At 38.4% G+C, this 22,783-nt stretch overlaps 1 protein-coding gene across 1 annotated transcript in view; it reads right to left on the bottom strand.

Annotated features, from left to right (window-relative positions):
• LOC145247429 (kinesin-like protein KIF25) overlaps nucleotides 1-22,783 on the bottom strand; it is a 446,897-nt gene that overhangs the window by 259,071 nt on the left and 165,043 nt on the right. Inside the window, exon 5 of the mRNA XM_080109187.1 lies at nucleotides 1,916-2,004. Within this exon, the coding sequence (XP_079965313.1) occupies nucleotides 1,916-2,004 (89 nt within the window). The remainder of the gene's footprint in view (nucleotides 1-1,915; nucleotides 2,005-22,783) is intronic.

Here is a 22,783-nt window from a genome sequence, read left to right as displayed (position 1 = left end):
AATGTCTTCCATATTTTTCAGTGTACTTCATCAAAAACATGCCTCATGCACTCTCAGCACCTTAGATGGTTTGGCCATGTACAGTGTGACATCTCACCATATTCTAGGATATTCTAGCCATATTCTATGGATATTCTAGCCATTAGGTAGACTGAGGAAGATTGTTGAGTGTTTGTTTGCAACGTATGCAACATGATTGATACTTGGATTGGATTGCATGGAGAGCAGATATGAGACATTGCCTCGTGTTGCATGCCCTGGAGTTCGAGACACACGCAATACTCTAAATATCAAAGCTGGATAATCATGTTGACCATTAGGTCTATGACAACTGAATATTCTTTTCATTGTTTTGACTCTCGAGTATATATCCGACACAGTTAGACGCAGGTAATCAAACGAGAACCACATCACTCTATATAAAAACATATAGCATATCAATGGATATACACTCGCGAGTCATAAACAATGAAAAGAATATGCTGTTGTCACAGCCTTGGTGATCATGATTATTATGATCATGATCATCATGATGCTGATGCTGATTATGCTGCTGTTGATGATGATGATGATGATGATGATGATGATGATGATGATGATGATGATGATGATGATCTACAATAAGCAACTGTCAAATCTCAGCACCTTCTAATTATTAAGCATGATTTTGAACGTGCGTCTGTATCCATTCACCAGACAAGCCATGTTCATTGTTCTGATCCAAAATCGATGTTTGATTCTGACACTGGTCACAGCGTTAATTGTGTGGTCTCACTCAGTGCTCAAACAGAACGATCCTCTCGTCTCAAACAAAATTGCAACTCTAGTTCAAACAATGTTTTATTTTGAGGAATGATACTCGTTTTTGTTTAGTGAACAACACGCCTGCAAATCAAAACAAACATATTTTCCAGCTGAACACAATAAGCTTAAGAGTCCATTTAACCTCCATCCTTCATAAGCACACGAAACCAGATTAACCTTGAGACAACTCCACCTACTTAGTAAACCCCATAAATAAGGAAGGCAGCGCAGAATAGCTAAGGCTTCAGCAGCATTTAATCATTCTCAGATTTAAATGAAGATTTTTAACAGCAGCGTCATGTCCACACTGCTATAGGAAAGTGAAACTTGGCATCCAAGTGTCTTAAAAAGATACTAGGGATCAAATGGAGCGATCGAATTAACAAATAAGAAGTTAGAATACGACATAATCACGTTTGACACTCCAGTTCCTGCCAAATCACCAAAGTTTAGCAACGATGAACCTGGTCAGTACCAGATGGGTGACCATTTGTGACTTCAAGGTGCTGTATGTACTCTCCGCATATATTGGCATTGTTTCCAATCGTCCTGGACTTCTCCTTGCCACTGGACTCAAGCAGTGCCGATTCAGGAGAGGTGTGGTTGGTAATTGCACAACCCTTGCCACACAATTATATGCGTAGCTGGCCTTTCAAGGGGTATCCTTTGTCTTTCGAGACTGAACAAAGGCAAGAATTTAGAGATGACACTAACTAACATGTAGTATTGTCAATAATCTGCAAACAACGTCTAGGCTGGCTCGGACATATTCTAAGATTGGTTCCACAAACCCTTGATGGAAAAGAAAAGAGAGAAAGACCAAAAATGAACAGAAAACAGACAATCGAAAGAGATTTGTTTGTAGCAGGAAGGAACTGGAGGAATGATGTAGATCTGGCTTCAGATCGAAAACAATGGTATACTTTGACTGCCTCATGCATTGCCAGATGCAGGAGTTTCTAAATCTAAGCACATGTTGCTGGTTCATACGAATTTACTAACTCAAAACGAACGTTTGGTAAGTAAATATACCTATATTGTCATATGTTTGACGGATCATAGGTTTTTGATGGTTGAGAATGGGAAAAAATAAAGGAAGTTTTCACGTTACCTGTTTAAAGATGGAGTAGCTTCATTTGGCGTGTCAAGTGCAAGCAAAGGACGAAGGCGGCAGTGAACTCGGATATTTCCTCGCAATTCCTGAAAGAATATACAATAATGCAAAAACATTAATAATTAGTATCGATTTAATATGTGTTGAAACTCGACTGAACACATGGAAATAAATAGCTCCAACACAAAAGTAAAATAGAACAAATATATTGAGAGCAAGAAAGTATATACAATATTTACATAGAGTCCATTGGAATAGTCATGGGAAGAACCTCCCTGGAGAAGGTTTCGGCTGGGTAGTTGTCTACTCTCGATCTCGTTGTCTCTCTGAGTCTCTCATTGCGTCTCTCGTTGAGTCTCTCCCGTCTTTATGGTACCAACCATATTTATATGGTTGACACTCCACCATGCTAGTTAGGTGGATCCTACCACAGCAATATGTAATCAGTTGTATTATTTTTTTATATTATTTCTTTTTTAATTATTTTATTTTTTTTTATTTTAGGATGGCACGAGTGGAGTAATGATCTCAATGTGGACTATGGAATCCTTTAAGCTAAGAGTTCAAATCAAGTCAGTTCGAATGGATTCACTTATACAGTAATACTATATAGAAAGGTATGAACATTAACCCCTTCTAAAGCTTTTGGTAAAATAAAAATTTATTCAGTGATTTTATATTCCGAAATTTTCAAGATAGAAATTGTTATTTGGATTATTCAGACAAGTGTTCTCATCTTGGGTGTGTAACAGAACACGAACACACACATATCAGTTGTATGCAAATGACCAAGCCTTGTGCGAGGTGACGTCGCGGCAAGGAAAAAGGAAAAAAGATTATAAAAATAACAATTTTCCTATTCCTTATCTTTGTCTCCTTGGCGACGAGCTTTACATGTAACACGTGTGTAACGGTACAGACGTTAGTTTCCAATGTTTGAGAAGATACATCTGAGAAAGTCGGAAGTTACATCAGCCGAAACGTTGTGAGAATAACTTCCAAGGCGAGAACAGAAGTCCAGATAATACAAATAATCCAAATAGTTCAATGAGTCATTCATAGTTATTTTGTGTTTTGGCACTGAATAACATAAAAACGAGTTGATATGTCGTAAACCAATCAAAAGATGTCATCTCATGCATCGTTTACAATTAACAATGTGCTTCAATAAACTATCAGAAAAAAAGGATTGATATGCCGTAATACAGAAAAAAAAGTTTTTCAATTATTTTTCTCTTTTTATAATTTATCAGCACTTTTGCCCCTGCGAGGTAATTACTTCCGACTAACTAGACAAGCAGCAAAATTCCACTCCATTCACTGTAAAAAAAAAAACCTTGTAATGTGATAGTTTTTTTTTTTTTTCATTCACTGTAGAGGTTCCTAGATGCCGGAAAACCTTGTAATGTGATAGTTTTTTGTTTTGTTTTTTTCAGTCACTGTAGAGGTTCCTAGATGCCGGAAAACCTTGTAATGTGATAGTTTTTTGGGGTTTTTTTCATTCACTGTAGAGGTTCCTAGATGCCGGAAAACCTTGTAATGTGATAGTTTTTTGGGGTTTTTTTCATTCACTGTAGAGGTTCCTAGATGCCGGAAAACCTTGTAATGTGATAGTTTTTTTTTTCTTGGGAATTCCATCCTTGTCTCTTGCTTCCCTAATTGTACTGACAGGCAAAAATTTAAATGTAATGTGAACAGACATCTTGTTACTCAACTTCCTGCATAATGTCCCTGTAGACATGGTCCCAAATAGTAATCTCCAACAGTAAGTGGCAATATTTCTTGTTTGGGGTGAAGAAGAGTAAAAAAAAAATAAATCAATTATTTTTTTTCCATGAAACAATTGGTTATAGTGCTATTATTAGGTTGGTGCAAAAAGGTTTGCCGTTTTAAAATTTCATCTTGAAAATGACAATCTGTGCGTTTTTTAAAATGTTGTATGCAAATAACAATAACGATTCTTTATAATTTGATATCATCTGTCAATGAGCCTAGCTTGTTAAATTATTAGAGTTCTGGTGTGAAATATAAATCTAATAATGGAGTCTTCTAATCATTATGAGAATTTAAAAAAAATGTCTAATAGTCTCATGGAGCTGGGAAATTATCGTGATCTAACGCAAGACTACAGACTGACTTACATAACAGTCGGGAAATACCGACAACCTATCTTTGTATTTACATTCTTGTACAATATAGTCTTTATTATCTTAACCGATTGTTCGAGTCTTTCTTTATGACTCCTTCCTAAGGCCATATTATCAACTTATGCTCAACCTACTTTAGTTATGTTAACCTAAGGCCATCTAAATGGTTTTGTAATTCTACAAATAAGTGATAATACAAGAGAGTTAGGTCAGGAGAATATGCAAAATAGGACAAAATTCTCCTAAAAGATCTTTGGTGCGTGAGGACGGGCATTATCATGATGGAAGATGGTTTTCTTTCTACTGACTAAAGAAGGTCGTTTTAGGATCAACAAGGGTATAATATGATGTTTTAATAATCTAAAAGGAAAAATATAAATTAATCATGGTGTTGCAATATTTTTTATCTATAATGGGGATATGGTCCCTCACAGTTGGAAGATTCTATTTATAAACGATGCTGCTGAGAACTGACAAATCAAATTAATTCACGTTCTGCTACCAACCAATCAGAAACTAGAATTGCTCCATAAAAATTAAACCTTTTTCTTGAGCAACTTTGCATATGTTTTCTTCGTGTCAACATGGGAAGAATCATTTGCTCTGTGGCTTCCAACCAGTCACCTCCAGGACTTGTATAGAACAACTAACCATCGGAAACTGTTCTGAAACTAAACATGGCTTCCAACTCAAGAACTGTCTACTGAAAACCAGTCACCTCCAGGACTTGTATAGAACAACTAACCATCGGAAACTGTTCTGAAATTAAACATGGCTTACAACTCAATAGTTTAAATAATAACAATATGCATAAAATAAATTCCAGTGGTTTAAAATTCTCCTTCTACAAATCGGCAAAAACTTTTACACCTAGCTAAGGTGGCTTCAGAACATCTGCTGCATGAAGAGGAACGTAAATGTGAATAATATGATGGATGTGTAATCTGAGTTTTAAAGCCAAGCTTATATCTTAAATAAGAGAAGAATTCATGTTGTCCTCGATGGTCGTACATCTAAACAATATTAGATAAATGCGGGTGTAAATGAGGGGTCTATCATTGGAACTTACTTATTCCTAATATTCATAAATGACCACACTGATAAAATTGTCTCTGAGATGGGTATATCTGCTGATGGCACCACGCTCTATAACAGGCGCAAGAGAAAAACAAATGAACACATATCTAAGGAAATGGCAGAAACACTAGAGGAAGACCTCCAATCTGTAGTGGAATGGGAACAAAAATGGATGGTCACATTTAATTCTGCCAAGACTAAGCTTGTCTCCTTCAATAATTACAAGATACTTTCTCAACCACCAATAGCCATGGCTAACGATACATTACCTGAAAGTACTTCTTTCAAACCCCTCGGCTTAATGTTCACAGGGAAGATGAGTTGGAACAGATACATTGAGAGCATCGCCACGACTGCTGCAAGGAAGTTGGGCTCCCTCTACCATACTAAAAGTTACTTATACCTGAAAATATCCTGGACCTCTACAAGGCCATTCGTCCATGTATGGAATATGTTTCGGCTAGTATACCTGCTATTAGTCTCTCGCACTTGGACAGGGTTCAAAAGAGAGTCGCCAACCTGATAGGTCCGGAACTGCCGTCCAAGCTTCAACCACTGTCCCATCGACGAAATGTTGCATCCCTCTGCCTGTTTTACAAGTATTTTAATGGTGGATGCTCTGACGAACTACAAGCCCTTGTACCCACTCGGCGTACCTCTGACAAACTCGACAAACAGCAAAGTCTCACTCCTACAAGAGATCCCTAGATGTAAGAAGGCCTTCTACTCTAATAGTTTCTTTGCCAGAACTGCTAGACTTTTCCCAACTGTACTGACATGCAGAAGTTCAAATGTAATGTGAAAAGACATCTTGTTGCTCGACTCCTTACATAGTATCCCTGCAACTATTGTCCCCGATAGTATCCCCCTACATCAAAGTGGCACTGTGCCTTGTTTGGAGTGATGGAATAAAACAAAAAATAAAGCACTCTGCTGACTTTAAAGGAAGATTTAATCTGGATATCATAGGGATATGTATGGAACAGACTTGGATGGTATAGCCACATTGATCAAAAATGGATAAGAGTTCGTGGTTTAGTAAATGTTGAACAGCTGAGGCAGCAGGTTTAGTTTACAGGGGAAGACCGATGAAAACATAAGAAAAACACGGGAAGAAGTGATAGAAATGGAGCTGAGGGTAAAGGGCGGGGTAAAAAAAGATCGTTATTCACCTTAAAGATTATTTGGAAGTCATCTTCTTAAAGCTGTCCAAATTGCTCCAGCCTAATATCTTCATAGGGATCTAAACATCCCTTATTTAACCTGACTATATTATCATCAATTCCCTCTAATATCTATGCACCCAATTAATGTACTTCTATAAAACAGGATCTTGAACAGAAGCATGCATTCTATCTCAACTATTATCAATGGACCTGAGGTCATCTCGTCAGCATCAGACAAGGCCAGACTATTTGCCAAGAACTTTGCAGCTAACACTACCCTATGCGACAAAGGCCATCAACTCTGCGTATTTCCTCCTATAAGAGACAACACGCTATACAACATACAAATATCTGTGCATGAGGTCGCCAAGCTAATCAAGAACCAAGATTCCAGTAAAGCAACTGGCCCTGACGGCATTCCAGTTATAATGCTGAAAAAGCTCCAACCAGAACTTGCCCCCATACTTACAAAACTGTTTAAGCATTGCCTTAAGGAGAAGTGCTTTCCAACACCCTGGAAAACCTCATCAGTATGCCCTGCATTTAAGAATTCAGGTGAAAAGTCATCTCCCTCTCAGTACAGACCAATAAGTCTCCTGTGTGTCATGAGTAAGTTGTTGGAATCCATATTAAATAAAGAAACCACCTGAACAGAAACAACCTTCTTAGTGACAAGCAATATGGTTTCTGCTCTGCAAGATCTACAGCAGATGTGCTAACGGTTATATCTCATAGGATTAGTGAATCTCTTGACAAAGGCTTCCTTTCCAGGGCAATTGCCCTTGACATATCGAAGGCCTTCGATAAGGTATGGCATCAGGGCCTACTTCACAAGATTTCTATCAATGGTATCACTGGAAATGTTTACTCAATCATTAAATCATTTCTCTCCGATAGGCTCATAAGAGTAGTGGTTGATGGGCAGAAATCAGAGGTCCACAGTATTAATGCTGGAGTCTCTCAGGGGTCCATCCTGGGCCCAACTCTCTTCCTGATCTACATCAATGATCTCCCTCAACACATACTTAAATCATTCGTTGACATGTATGCTGATGACACGACCATGTATGGCAACACATCAAAGGCTGTAAATGACAAAGTTCTCTCTGATTCTCTCTCCTCTGATCTTGAGTGTGTGGTACAGTGGGGGAAGAGGTGGCTGGTCACTTTTAATGCATCCAAAACCAAGCTTCTATCTTTACATCATCAACGCTCTGATCCCTATCTGGCATCAATTGAAATGGATGGCTCTCGTCTTGGGGAGGCTCCATGTTTTGACAAGCTTTTGGGTTTAACCTTTACTTCTGATCTGAAATGGAACAAGTACATCAGGTCTGTTGCCAAGGATGCTGGGAAAATGGTGGGATCCTTCTACCGCTCCAGAAGATATTTCATTACTTTTTTTGATGCAATTCTCCATCTGTATAAAAGCCAAGTACGTCCAAGGATGGAGTACTGCTGCCACATCTGGGCAGGAGCTGCTAAAAACAGCCTATCTTGCCTTAACAGAGTACAAAATAGACTTTGTGTTTTAGTGGGGGATGTCCTTTTCTCTTCCCTGCAACTTCTCTCCCACAGAGGAGACGTTGCGAGCCTGTCTTTGTTTTATCGTTATTTCCATGGCAAGTGCTCGTCTGAGCTCCAATCTCTCGTCCCTCCCCTCGCCAGTCTTTCACGAGAAACACCTGTCTGGCTGAAACTACTGTCAATAATTTTCCCCACTCTTTATCTATGCCTAAATCCAAACGTAGATTCCATGAGCAGAGCTTCTTACTCAGAAGTGCACGCCTGTGGAACTCTCTTCCATTTGCCTGTTTCCCACCTGACTACAACTTGGATGTCTTCATGTCCAACATAAACAAATTCCTGACAAACCGACCCCTTAAGTAAGACACTCTATCAAATCTCCAATACTAATGATTGCTACAATACTATCTCATTGATTACTGTACACGCAATAACCCTTATCCCTGAGTGGCCTCCGGGCCTTGATAAGTGGTGACCCCCATGTAAAAAAAAAAAAAAAAAAAACTGATATACATGTGACACGATCAGCCGGTCACTGGCGTGTGACCGACCCACGTGTCACACTAAATGTCTTAGAAACGGTCACATGATGATGTGAAGATGGGCCAGTCATTAGGGTCCGAGTATCAATAGGAAAAGCATACCTGAGATGTTGGATGTGGCTGTGTGGCCCCTTCTTCTCCCAGAAAGACGTCTTGGCTTTGATGGCATTCTGGCTGGGATCTTCATTATCCTCAGAGCCGCTTCATTCGACTTAAGACATTTATGGCAGACACAATAAAACGACACGCAACGCAATGGTAATATATGAGAAATATAACTATTTATTTTTTTACAAGAAAATATTACAATATTTTTACAAACGAATTTATAAGTGATAATTAACTTTTACAATTAAAACTAGCTAACCTTAACTAATGCTCAGGGAAGGGGGTGCCCTCCCCCACCCCTTATTTATGGAGAGACAAATATAGACGTCTTACCCCATGGCTGTCCGGATGAAAAAGAGGTTGATAAAAGGAAGAGAATCATAGGATTGTATTTTCTGTGTATCCCTCCGCTTACGGCCAAATTATCACCTGGCCATGCTGAAGGGTGTGTTAACAACTACCACAACCGGCGCACTAAGATATAGTGCCACATACAAGCTGTAGTCGAGGGTGATTCAAAGGCTTCTTTTTTTTTGTATAAGAAAATCATATCATGTATAATTTTGTCGCATAAAACATTGAGGCAAATTTAAAACCTATTAATGCAGATAACACAATATTCTTGTAAAAGAAATCCTGGGGTACGTTTTGTAGCAGTTGCTGCCCAAGACAGAGACACCACAAATACACAGTACAGATTATGTAAAAATGGGTGGGGAAAAGCGGATAGACACATACAAATAAATGAACTTGTATGTATGATAATATTTTTAATATTTCATCTTTATTATATAATAAAAAAAATTCCCCATTACGCGATTTTTACAAAAACCGACATACATATGAGATATTGTTATATACTGTCTTATTATTATGAAGTGTTCTTGTTAGTAAGGATAAGAGTCTTAAGAGTGTTCATGGAAGTAAGAGATCTTTGAGGTTCATGTGTGTGATCATGTTGTGAGATATGGAGACATTAACACGTATATATAAAGAGAGAGAGCTTACATATAAATACATTTTGAGAAGGTGTTTGCTATCTAGATAGATAGACCGATAGGTTGGCATTTATGCCGATAGATTGAGAGGTTGGCATTTATGCTTTGACAGTTCGTATGAACGGGAGTGTTTATATAACATAAATAAAATGACACATGTACTTTCTAAACATATATATTTTTTTAGATGATGAATTTCGGATAGTCCTTATATATAAATTGACAATACCTTTTTCATGTAATGATGGACACAGGAGACGGCAGTTATAAAACCATGATGAGCATTTATTCTTCCACTTGACCGGTCAATTGCTTGCATCCAGGAATTCAAAGTTTCTTCTTGCATTTTCTTTTTCTGTTTAAAACCCTCTCGCTTCCAGACGGGCCCAGATTCGAACTGGTCGGACTCTCGTCTGACTCTGACCCTCTGCCTCCCTTCTGACTCTTTCTAACTAACTCTCACTTCCTATATTGAGAAATCCATGCATGTCCGACCAACGTGACCACAACTCACGTGCCATCAACACACGCGACCTGCACACTTTGAAACATTCTGATTTCCCATTTTCCTTTGTTGTTCTCACAAAGGAATTCAACCTACATATCTAATTCATTTAACCCATATTTTATTATCCACATTCTTTCTAACAATGAATAGTTTATTTATTATTTATTTTATCAGAATCAACAATTTACAGGACATTCCATTTAAAACCTATTGTTCTTTAAAACTTATCTCCAGGGTTCGATTCCCGTTTTCTCTAATTTTATTTTCATTTACTAATTCTCTTTATTTTTACTTAGATGAAAAAGGGGACAAGCATTTTTCATGTAACAATATAAGTATTTATCTCTCTCCCAAGCTGCGAAATGTGGCACAAGGATCAGAAAGTAGGATTAAAGATTCAGCACTGCCAAGAAGGAGCACTCTGACCTGCAAAAAATGCCTGGACATCCCCATCGGCATTCCTGGATGGGTCGCCTCAGGCGACTAGCAATAAACTAACTCCTTTTCAAAGAGAGGTGGCAAAGCCTGGGAGGGTGGACCTCCTAGAACTGCATAGGGTCAGCATCATACCACAATCCACGGGGAAGAGGCCATATCAGAAATGGCATAGACTTTGTTCATTTGAGTGTTTATTTGTTTTTTCTTTGTTTGTTGAGCGTCATTCATGATTATTTTGTTGCTATTCGTTTCCTCGATATCTTTCTATTAAGAATTATTTCTAGAAAGATATCAAGTACTTACGGCGGGGACCACATGAAGATTGTCAACGTCCCTAGTGGGAAAATGTTTCTGTTGAACGAACGGGATTCGAACTTGGCATACCAAGGTTGTGCGTCACTGCTACCTCCCTTATTTTGTTGCCGACGGAAGAAATCCCTGTTGCGAAATAAGAGGAGAAAGGATCAGAAGAAAAAGGAAGGAGAAATAAGAAAAGGAAGGTATTTTGTTCTCTCTCTCTATCTCGCTCTCTCTCTCTCTCTCTCTCTCTCTCTCTCTCTCTCTCTCTCTCTCTCTCTCTCTCTCTCTTCTGCAAGAATTAAACACTAGGATCAGAAAGTGGGATTGAGGGGCATTTTTGACCTGCCAAAAGTGGCTGGGCAGCTCGTCAGCATTCCCTGGTAAGCGCACCTTAGGCGATTAGCAATACATTAACCCCTTCTCAAAGAAAGAAAGCAAAGCCTGGGAGAGTGAACCTCCTAGAACTGCACAGAGCTAAACTCTCACCACAAAATCAACAGGGATCAGATCATAACAAGAATTGCGTAAATATGTAGTGTGGTATCTAGAGAATTACAGGAATGGTCTAATATCTGTTGATTTGGGGACCTGGGGATGAAAATCTTTAAAGGAAGGTTGCATGTTCAATTTACAAGCTGATATGGAGGTTGGAAGGAGAATACAAGTAAAAAGGGGAAAAGGTAAAACAGTGGAAAGAGAAAAAAGGGTAAAAATCTTATATATTTGACGTAGATAACTCCAGAGGGGTGGGGGAAGAGGTAGAGGAAGAGAATGGACGATCTATTAATTAATTGTTATTCTTTGCTTGTTAAGAAGAAGATTAAAAAAAAATGTAAATAACCACATCAGCATGAAAAAAAAACCCAGAGGTATTTAGTATTTCAATAGCCATAAATTGACACACAATCAAAATTATTAGCTTAAAAAGGGAAGAAACGTTAAAATTATACTAGAATTGAAAGGAAAACAAGATATATCTAATATATTAAAATTATACTAGAATTGAAAGGAAAACAAGATATATCTAATATATAAAAGGTTATATGTCTGTCGGTCTGTCTCCATATTTTCAAACTCCATCTCTCCCGAAACTAAAAGTGGCAAAGCCGGGCTAGGGGCCTCAGATGATTGGATTTTTTAATGGGCTGCTCTTTTATGGGTCCTTAGCCAGTTAAAACAGTTTTTAAATGGTTAAAAAGTGGTCAAAATTGAAAAAGCCGTTATACATGTTGTACATTCATCTTGGTTTATTTTTGAATCTTGAATTTTAAACCAGTTCCTATGTGTGTCACGTGGGTACAGTGATAACGTCGCCAGGTTCAAATGCTACAGTTTTGCTTTCGGTTTCGATTCTAGCCTATGGCACCCAAATACTTTTTTTTTACTTAATTTTTAATATATACGAGATCTGGACAAATTAAAATAACATATATATATATATATATATATATATATATATATATATATATATATATATATATATATATATATATATATATTTCTGTGGAAATATATTTTATTTCCTTATAATATACTAGCAAAGATACCCGTGCTTCGCACGGAGCTTTGTTGCGCACTCGGGTACCAAAATCTGTGGGCACCTTTCCAGTAAGTTGATGTTTTCACTAAAGAGCCTCAGGGTAAACTACATTTCTGCTGCTTTGATTTGGAGCCAGAATGTAGAGTTTTTCTGAACTTCCTGTCCGGCTGATGGAGACGTAGAACATACCGTGACTGAAGCAGTCTGATGTCAAGTCTACGCCAATGGTGTTAAATGTCTGACCTTGACTTTTGTTTATGCTCATTGCAAAACACACCTTCACAGGAAATTGGAGTCTCCGTAATTTAAATGGAAGTACTGAGTCCGATGGAACTAAGGGGATCCTTGGCAGTAGAACGGTTTCGCCTTTGTAGGGACCACAGGAAATGGTGGCCTCAAGTACATTGGTGTGCAATCTGGTGATAACACATCTGGTTCCGTTTGTTGTTTTTGGCGGTTCCAAGGATCGAAGAATCATGATTGGCGATCCAATTTTGAGATTTAAAATGTGTGGAGGCATTCCAGATATCTCCAAAGAGTTTAAAAACTCCACAGGGTAGTGAACAGCTTCATATTCATTAGTAGCTGAATCAACTGACTTGTATTGCTTTGTGTCTCCTGGAAATTCATCCATTATTGAATTGTTCAAATGATTCACATTGCTGTTTAATGGCGAAATAATAGCCCTCTCAGCAAGCCAATCCGGTGATTTTCCATTGTTTTGCAGGTCTGGGTACACTTTGTCTTTCAGTTGCTTCTGATTACCGACACATTTACCAAGCGCAGTTGGAATCTTAATTGTGTCAGGTGAAGAAGTGATAGGAAACTGACCATTACCGATTTGGAGAAGCAATTTTGAGAAGTCTGCTGCAGCTGTGTTATCAGAGATATAGGCTCTCATATTAGTAGTCAGTCTCTTCACTATAACGTGCCTCCAGAGATAGGATTGTTTCAAACTTGCATTGACAATGTTAGCCCTTGTGCCATTTTTAACCACTGGGAGGATTTGACGGAAATCACCGCAAAATAAGGTTGGAATGCCACCCATGGGATTCTTGTTTCCTGTGATGTCTTGCAGTGTTCGGTCAATTGCTTCATAAGCACTCTTGTGCGTCATTGGGGCTTCATCTACAATGATTGCAGAGGTGTCTCTAATTACATTTGCCAAGGCTGAGTTACCAGTAATTTTGCAAACTGGCTGATCCATTCGATGAGTATCCAAGGGTACTTTAAAAGTGCTGTGAAGAGTGCGGCCACCTTGTAGTAGAGTAGCAGCAATGCCACTGAATGCTTTTGCAAGCACAATCTTTCTCATGGATCTAATCTTTGCAAGGATCAAATTGATTACAAAAGTCTTGCCCGTACCACCTGGAGCATCAAGAAACATCATGTTTTTGTTCATTTCACCTTGTGCTTCCAACATTGCCATGAATGAATTGTAAACTTCTCTTTGAGAATCGGTCAGTTTTTCTTGCATATTTTCTGCTTGTAGGGAAGTTCTTCAAGATTATAAGTAACTTCACGTTGATACTCTCTCGCGAGTCTTTCATCTCTCCCTTGCATTGGTGCAGGTAATCCATAGCTTGCCAATGGTTGACCGCACATAAGGAGAACTTTTTCTTCAATTAGACAAAGAGTTTTATTGTAGATGTCCTCATTAAAATCTGCTTCTGGATTGTTAACTTCTTGCCTGTATCTGTGAAGAATGTCTTCAGATATTACATCACGAAAAGCCATCCAGATCTCAAGAGGATTTCTTGGCTCACAGGCTGTTAAAATTATCACAAATAGGCTTCGCAAATTTGAAGGTGATTGAGTGGCACTTGCCTCTCCTACTGCTTGATGCAAGTGATGGTCATTTTCTAGAAGGCCTCGAGCAAGGCACGCTGCTCTGTATGTTTCAAACACCTGACCATTGTATGCTCGCAAATTTTGAAATGAAGTTGGACCAGCAACCTCATTGAGCAACAGGCGTAAGAAATAACACTCCCCTGCTTTTGGACTAATCGTGTAGATTCTCCCAATGCATGGTGCCTTCCATACATCATCATTTTCAGTACCTTCAACTTGTACCCCACGCATTTTTCTCATCCATTTCTTTGTCGATTTGTTCCAAGTGTAAAACTCAGGGACTTCTACGTATTTGAGACCCCTTGCAAAGTCATCCTTATGGCAGAGTTGAAAAAATGCTGTCAAAGTTGTGGCAGGCGGTGGACCTTGGGCTCGTTCCAGAGCAGTATCAGCTGAGAACATGACACGCTGCCCATTTTCAAGATGAACAGAAAGTTGTACAATTGGGGTGAAATGTTCATGGATGGGATGTTCCAATATCCTCCAGGCTGCCTCTGAACTGCCGACAGACCTTGCATTCTGGAACTGCTGGATCTCATCCACAATGTGACTTTGTACTTGGCCTTGTTGGTTAGCTGCTCCATCAGTTCTTTGTAGTTCAAACACTGCTTGATCACATCCTTTATTCACGTATTTGAGGACATATTTGATGCTTTGGATCGAGCTGCAAATTTCTACGTTAATGTGAGCGTTGAACTGCTGAAGGAGGACCTTGTTGTACGGAACAATCCACTGGTTTGTTATTTCTTGATTAACATACCGACCATTTCTCTTCATCCTTATTGTACCAGTCTGGCCTCCATCTTCTGGTTTTCTTCGCCTGTACTTGGGGTAAGAGTCTTGGCCTTGCTCGGTACACTGAAGAAATTCTTTTGGGTATTTTTTGGAACATTTGTTGTCAATCATACATGGACAATTTGGATTAAATGGTCCACAAGGTCCATGCACCATATGTGCCATCACTTTAGCATGAAGATCAGGATCTTCCTCTTTGTCAGGGATCTCTGCATATCTGCAGAGATCCATTTTTTCTGGTAGAAGTTTGTCCTCTGGGGCCTGCCAGGTGAGGATGTGTGCATGCGGCAGTCCTCTTTTTTGATATTCAATACTGTACAGGAAAGCCCTCAACCTGCCAAATCCTCCCTTTTTAATAAATTCAAGTAACTTTTTTAGCTTCTGCCTGAAAACCCTGGCAACAATATCTGGACGATCCTGAGGGTCTTGCCCTTGAAGACAATTTTCTGTAATTTCTGTCCACTTTGGATTTGTTGTGAACGTGATGAAGAGGTCGGCTCGGCCCATTCGCCGAACATATGCCATGGCATCACTTTGACGCTCAAACATGTATCGAGGGCCTCCTGTATAAGTTGCCGGAAGTACAACTCGTTGACCAAACTGTTCTGGATTCCCATCCTCCCTAAGAATTGAATCTCTCAAGTTGCTATAATTGTCAGCTCTCAGGGTCTGTTGCTCACGCCTCAGGAACTGTAAACATTCTGTTTCAATCTTGCAGTACACATCCACCAGCCATTGTTGAAATAGCCTTCGGTACCAGAGAAAATAGTTTCCAGGCCGAGTCATTAAATGGTACGAATAAAATTGCTGTTGGGTAACTTTTCGCCCATTGGATGCCTTCATGTAGATGTTGTAAGATGGAGAACCATAGGGGTACATTAACGGGTACATTAAAGTATCATAGAGGGGATGTAGTTCGGAGATCCATTTTAATGTATCATTTCTAAAACGCAAGACAATATCCCGGTTAGCTGTTGGTTCATTCTCCATTAATATTCCAATCTCATACGTTGTTGTTGGAGCATTGAATCGCCGTGGATGCTCTTCTTGCGGCCTTTGGTCTTCCCTTATGACAACTTTATGTTCTACCAAGTGTTCTTCTTCAATCCTCTCCTTTGTTGTTTTCAGCTGACAAATAAAGCTGTTGTTCTCATGTAAAAATTCAGTCAGACTTTGGAGAATGTCTCTATTGAGTCTACTGTCACGTCCCCGATTATGTAGTTCCTCTTCCAGACTATCCAAGAAGTAGACTTGAATAAACTTTGCTGTTTCATCTTCAGGTGGTAAAAGACTCCCAATCTGGTGGCAAACCTGGCCTCGAATTCTAAAAGAAGGATTCCACCCATGTACTGCCGCAATTTTGTGACCAAATGATGTCATTGCAAAACAATTGTTATAACTGCGTAGATTTTGCAGAAAATCTTTAGAGATGGGACCATTGCCGGAGAGCAAATCTTGAAGCAACTGAGGCAGTGGTGGAAAGCTATCAAGCACAACTTTGCCAGAAGAACAACAACCAGGGGTTTCTCCTTTAAATTTTACAGCTGAGCAATGTTGACATACTTTGTCCATTTTTCCTATATCAGCTGTAGTGAGAGAGTCATTTTTGTTGTAGAGCAATCCTTTTCTATTGCAGTGTTCTATTTCATGGTGTCTCAAAGCAGTCATTCGTTGTCTAGCTGCCTCGTTTTCTGTCAATTGCTGGGGCAAAGTCATACTCTCTCTCCATGCAGCCTCTCGTTGTTGCCCTTGGTATAGGCGAAAGCTTCGTTGGGTTTCCGATTCATTCTGATGTCGTTGAGCCACTCTCAACTCACCTTGTGTACGTTTACTTACCTCATATAATTCATTCGATCGTAATATTGCTTCTCTTTCCAGTGCATATCTTTGCCTTTCTTGAATTTTATCGTGATGAATTTAACCGCCTTACAGCATGTCTAGTTCTGTCAGCTTCACGTTGGGTTTCTCTTTCCAAATCTGACAGTCTTGCTCTCCTTTCTCTTTGACGTATCCTGTTAAGTTCTAGACGTCTTTCTCTATCTGAATTGTTTTCATTGGAGCGAATTGCAGCAACTCTTAGTCTATTAGCTTCCAATCTTTCCATTCTTTCTTCCTCACTTTCGTTTCTACTTCGTTTGGGTGGCATAATTTCGGTTTTAAACGGAATTGTTTAACGATATTAATGATTGTAAATTAATTAAGCGTAAAGGAAATGTATACTAACTGAAATGGACGAACTATAAATAATATTTCTGAATAGTACAATTATAAACAATTATATTGTACCTATTTACTATGCCTCCCCACGGGACAGAGTTAGACACCAGGGTCGTTTTTTAACGTGGACAAAAGGTACAAAAATAAAAATTGTCTCAGTCGTGAAGGATTTCTCCTCCACCGAAAGAGAACAAGAAAATGAAGTGCAGCATCTGAAGAACAGATGGTATTTATTTGCTCCCCCACAGAGCAAATTAGGCACAAGGCCGTTTTTAATGTGAGGTAAAAACCAGCTCCCCTAAAAGTAGGCAAAAAGGGGGCACTCTGGTTACCAAAAATAATAATTGTCCCAGTATAGAGGGTTTCCCCTCCATTGACTGGTACAAATTATCTTAAGTGCAGCATCTGCCGGAACAGATGGTATTTATTTGCTCCCCCACCGAGCAAATTAGGCACAAGGCCGATTTTTAATGTGAGGAGTGAAGGGAGGGGGAAGGGAAAAAGGGGATCAGCTCCCGAGAGGTGGGAAATGGGAGCTGGTTAATGGTCAGGCATGTGGGGTTGCCCCCACATCCGGTCTTTGCTAGTCATAGCTAGTCATAGCTTGCAGTATCTGCCGGAACAGATACTACACTTTGATCTTGACCAAAAGGAATGAATAAAAGCGACCTACGTGTGACTCATTACTTCCGGGTGTAAACGTCACAGTCTAAAAGTAATAATTAAAAAAAAAGTAAATGTAAAATAAATGTAATACCAACTTAGGTTAACTAAGTAAACAGTACAATTAAAACAGTTCTATTAAAACAAATAATTACTAAGATCTAGGTAATTGTTAGTCTCATTGTTATGGTTTTAAAGAAAAAAATGTGTAAAAAAAAGTTCTGCTTTTGTGAGTACGTGTATTTCTTTTAAATTACATAACCTTTTTATTTTATTATTTATATCTCTTTTAAATTTATATATTTTGTTAGTAAACTGGAAGAAATTCAGTTGAATAAAACCTTGTTCGTGTTCTTTACGTTAAACTCATATTTTTATAAAAGGTTCATCCGGTTTAAAGAAAGCACTAAGTTTAAATAAGACTGGAAATAACTAATTCAATATATAAATAGAAAAATGAAATAAATATAAGCTTTAAGTCTTAAGATAGTAATAATCAAAATGTAATAAATTATTTGTAGTTCAAATCTATGATAAACAGGCTTTCGAAATAGGCTCGACCAGAAAGATTAAATTGGAACGAAATTATAATCTCCGTGCCATTTTCAAAACAACCCCACAAAAGTAACGATATCCTGCAGTTGGTTAAATGACAATGTTGGTTGTAAGAAAAATGTAAAAGAAAATGCGCTTATCTGTTTATTTTGACCTGTTTTATTTAATTAAAAAAAAATTGGCTATAACTGGAAGAGAGCGTTATGTTTTGGGGGTTGTTTAAAAAATAGAATGGAAATAAAGTTAGTTCCGTTTTAATTGTGTTTAATTGCGGCAAGCGCTAACAAAATCGAAAAATCACTGTTTACATTCGAAATGTTAACTTTTATAGGTTTACAGGTTTGCTGACAAGGCTGGGGGTGTTTAATACAATTATTTTACTAAATTGATTTTTTTCATTTAAAAATAAAATTATTTATTTTTTAATAAAGTTTTATTTTAAAATATTTGTTTTTGTTTATTTATATAAAATTACGATAGTTGAATTGTATTCTTTCAATTATATTGGCAAGTAAAATATAAAAGATTAAAACGGAACGAAATTGAAATTTCCATTACATTTTCAATACAATCCCAAAACATAAAGCTTTGCTCGCCAATGAATTGTTTTGATAATATACGTAAAGTGAAATAAATCGAATATAAAATTAAATGAAAATATATTAAATAATTAAATGTTAAATAGATTTTGTAAATAGTACAGTTGAAATGATTAGAATATTTCCAATATGTAATAAGGTCGAGGTAATTAGTTAAAGAGATTTAATATAATGTGATATGCAAATGAGCATAAGTCATTCGATATGGGGGTGGTTTGTAGACTAGTATATAAAGAAATTAGGCATAGATTCTTATGTCTCCTATAACAGAAACATCCTAAAATGGGTTCTAATGTTTCTCTACCAGGAGAGATCTACCCTCTTACCTCCTTTATATTTCTTTGATGATGGAGAGCTGTACACACAGACAAAAACACACGAACCCTATTACTTTATAATAATATAGATACCAATCCTTATTTAAGAAGCTCAATGTAATTACAGAGCAATATAAAGAATAAATGACAAAAAGTTATATTCCAAAATTCATGATGTTCACAATCTTATAATTGATTCCTTTAATTCAATTGACTTATACAATTCTTGACAGGATATGTTTTGTAGCGCAAAATCAATCACTTAATTATTATATCAATCAGTAAATCTATTATGCCCTTAACTCATCAGAAGAAATAGCAACGATCAATCCGTCAAAAGGAAATGAAATGTGAGGGCATAATAGATTCACTGATTGATATATTAATTAAGTGATTGATTTTGTGCTACAAAACATATACTGTCAAGAATTGTATAAGTCAAAAGGAATAAATTATAAGATGGTGAACATCATGAATTTTGGAATATAACTTTTTATCATTTATTCTCTCTCTCTCTCTCTCTCTATATATATATATATATATATATATATATATATATATATATATATATATTTGTGTGTGTGTGTATATGTGTATTGGGGTGGAGAGGGCTCCCGTAAGCCGTGGTGAAGGCAACCTTTCTAGGAGAAGCAAATCTCTGATTTAAAAAACCATAAAGCGGGAGACCAGTACCCGCATTAAGCTGGTCTGCAGTTTAATTTGTTGCTGGCTATCTTGCTCTTGCTTGTTGCTGGATCTCAATATTTTGAACCGAGAGAGAGAGAGACTTAGCTGTCGTACAAAGCTAAGACTATGTAGCATCATCTTTGTATAGATACTCCCTCAGGCATTTGGGCTCATGGATTTTAAATGTCTGAGGGAGTGGCAATCGTCTGACAAGACGTTGCAATCATTATATATATATATATATATATATATATATATATATATATATATAGAGAGAGAGAGAGAGAGAGAGGAAGATTAGCATTCTAATCCTTGTAAATCCCCATTAATGCCTAACTATGCGTCGTACAGATACCATAATACTTAGTTCACTGCACCTTGTCATAGCAAAGGTCCTTAAAACAATTTAGTTGTTTCCGAAAAATAGTGAAATAGACAGACAGACAGACAGATAGACAGACAAGAGGAAAATTATTTGGTTCAACTTTCCCTTTAATATAATGATTAACGATAAACTGGGAAAAAATTCAAGTCAGTTAATACCTACTTCCCCCAAATAACATATTACATAAAATCTATACTCCTATAAATTCGTTTTTCTTTTGTGTGTATTGATATTCATATTAAAACCCTTCTTTTCTATTAGTATTTATTTGCTTTCCCACCCAAGCAAAATGTGACACGAGGTCGTTTTTAATGTGGGGTTAAACCAGCTCCCCCAAAAAAGGGAAAGGGGCACTCTGGTTGGGTCCAAAAATAGTAATTGTCCCAATATAGAGGGTTTCCCCTCCATTGACTGGGACAAATGACCTTAAGTGCAGCATCTGCAGAACAGATGGTATTTATTTGCTCCCCCACCGAGCAAATTAGGCACAAGGCCGATTTTTAAAGTGAGGAGTGAAGGGGAAATGGGGACCAACTCCCCGGGGAGTAGGGGAGCTGGATAGTGACAATTGGTATGAAGGGTTGCCCCTACATTGACCAAGGTCTTATATGTGGAGTTGCCTCCACATATGGTCTTTGCTTGCAGCATCTGCAGAACAGATACTACACTTTGATCCCAGCCCGAAGGCCAAGAACAACAGGGCGTTTATTTGCTCCCCACCGAGCAATTAGGCACAAAGCCGATTTTTAGTGTGAGGAGTGAAGGGGAAATGGGGGACCAACTCCCTGGGAAGTAGGGGAGCTGGATAGTGACAATTGGTATGAAGGGTTTCCCCTACATTGACCAATAACTTATATGTGGGGTTGGTATTTATTTGCTCCCCCACCGAGAAAATTAGGCACAAGGCCGATTTTTAATGTGAGGAGTGAAGGGGAAATGGGGACCAACTCCCTGGGGAGTAGGGGAGCTGGATAGTGACAATTGATATGAAGTGTTGCCCCTACATTGACCAAGGTGCTATATGTGAGGTTTTTCTCACATATGGTGTTTGCTTGCAGTATCTGCCGGAACAGACACTACACTTTTATCCCGTCCCAAAGACCAAGAACAACAGAAAAAAGGTAACATTCATTTTAATTAATTCCCTATTATTTTTTTTTTTTCGGTTTTCTTATGGAATGATCATCTTTAGTTAACTGACTGATACACAATATGGATTTAGACAAGCCCGTTCCACAGCTCACATACTCACTGTAATCTCTGAACGTATATACCATTCACTGGACAAAGCGGGGGAGGGCAGAGCGGTAGCTCTAGATATATCTAAGACTTTTGACAGGGTATGGCACAAGGCTCTCCTCAGGAAAATTAAATCATACGGTATCACTGGTAGAATACTTAGCATAATTGAATCCTTCTTAGACAAGAGAAAAATCCAGGTTGTTCTCGATGGGTGAACATCTAAACAGTGTGATATAAATGCGGGAGTGCCTCAGGGTCTATTCTTGGACCTCTATTGTTCCTAATATTTATTAATGACCTCCCCGACAAAACTGCGTCTGAGATGAGTATATATGCTGATGACACTACACTCTATAACAGGCATGACAGGAAAACAAAGGAACACATATCTAAAGAAATGGCAAAAACACTAGAGGATGACCTCCAATCTGTAGTGGAATGGGGACATAAATGGATGGTCACATTCAATGCCGCCAAGACTAAACTGGTTTCCTTTAATAATTACAAGAAACCTTCTCTGCCACCAATAGCAATGGCCAGTGACTCCCTGTCTGAGAGTACATCTTTCAAACTGCTTGGCCTAATGTTCACAGGAAATATGAGCTGGAACAATTATATTGAAAACATTGCCAGGGCCGCTGCAAAAAAGGTAGGCTCTCTCTACAGTGCTAGAAAACTACTGACACCTGAAAGTATCCTGTACCTGTATAAAGCCACCATTCGCCCATGTATGGAGTATTGTTGTCACATTTGGGCTGGTGCATCTGCTACTAGTCTCTCGCTCCTAGACAAGGTTCAAAAAAGAGTCGCCAATCTGATAGGCCTGAACTGGCATCTAAGCTTCAGCCTCTGTTCCATCGACGAAACGTTGCATCCCTCTGCCTTTTCTACAAGTATTTTAATGGTGAATGCTCTGACGAACTGCAGACACTTGTGCCCCTATGACGTAGACACCCTCGACAAACCCGACAGGCAGCTAAATCCCACTCACACACAGTAGAGATCCCTAGATGTAAAAGATCTTTCTACTCCAGTAGTTTCTTCCCTAGAACCACTAGACTCTGGAATTCCATTCCAGGTTCCTGCTTCCCTAACTGCACTGGCATGCAGAAGTTCAAGTGTAACGTGAACCGACATCTTGCTGCCCAAATCTCTACATAGTGCCCCAGTAGTTGCTGCCCCTGATAGTAGCCCCTACACCAA

The sequence above is a fragment of the Euprymna scolopes genome, chromosome 25 (assembly GCF_053919585.1).
Source record: "Euprymna scolopes isolate OS-2025 chromosome 25, ASM5391958v1, whole genome shotgun sequence".
NCBI classification, from domain to species: Eukaryota; Metazoa; Mollusca; class Cephalopoda; order Sepiida; family Sepiolidae; genus Euprymna; species Euprymna scolopes.
This window is presented reverse-complemented; position numbering and strand designations above follow the sequence as displayed.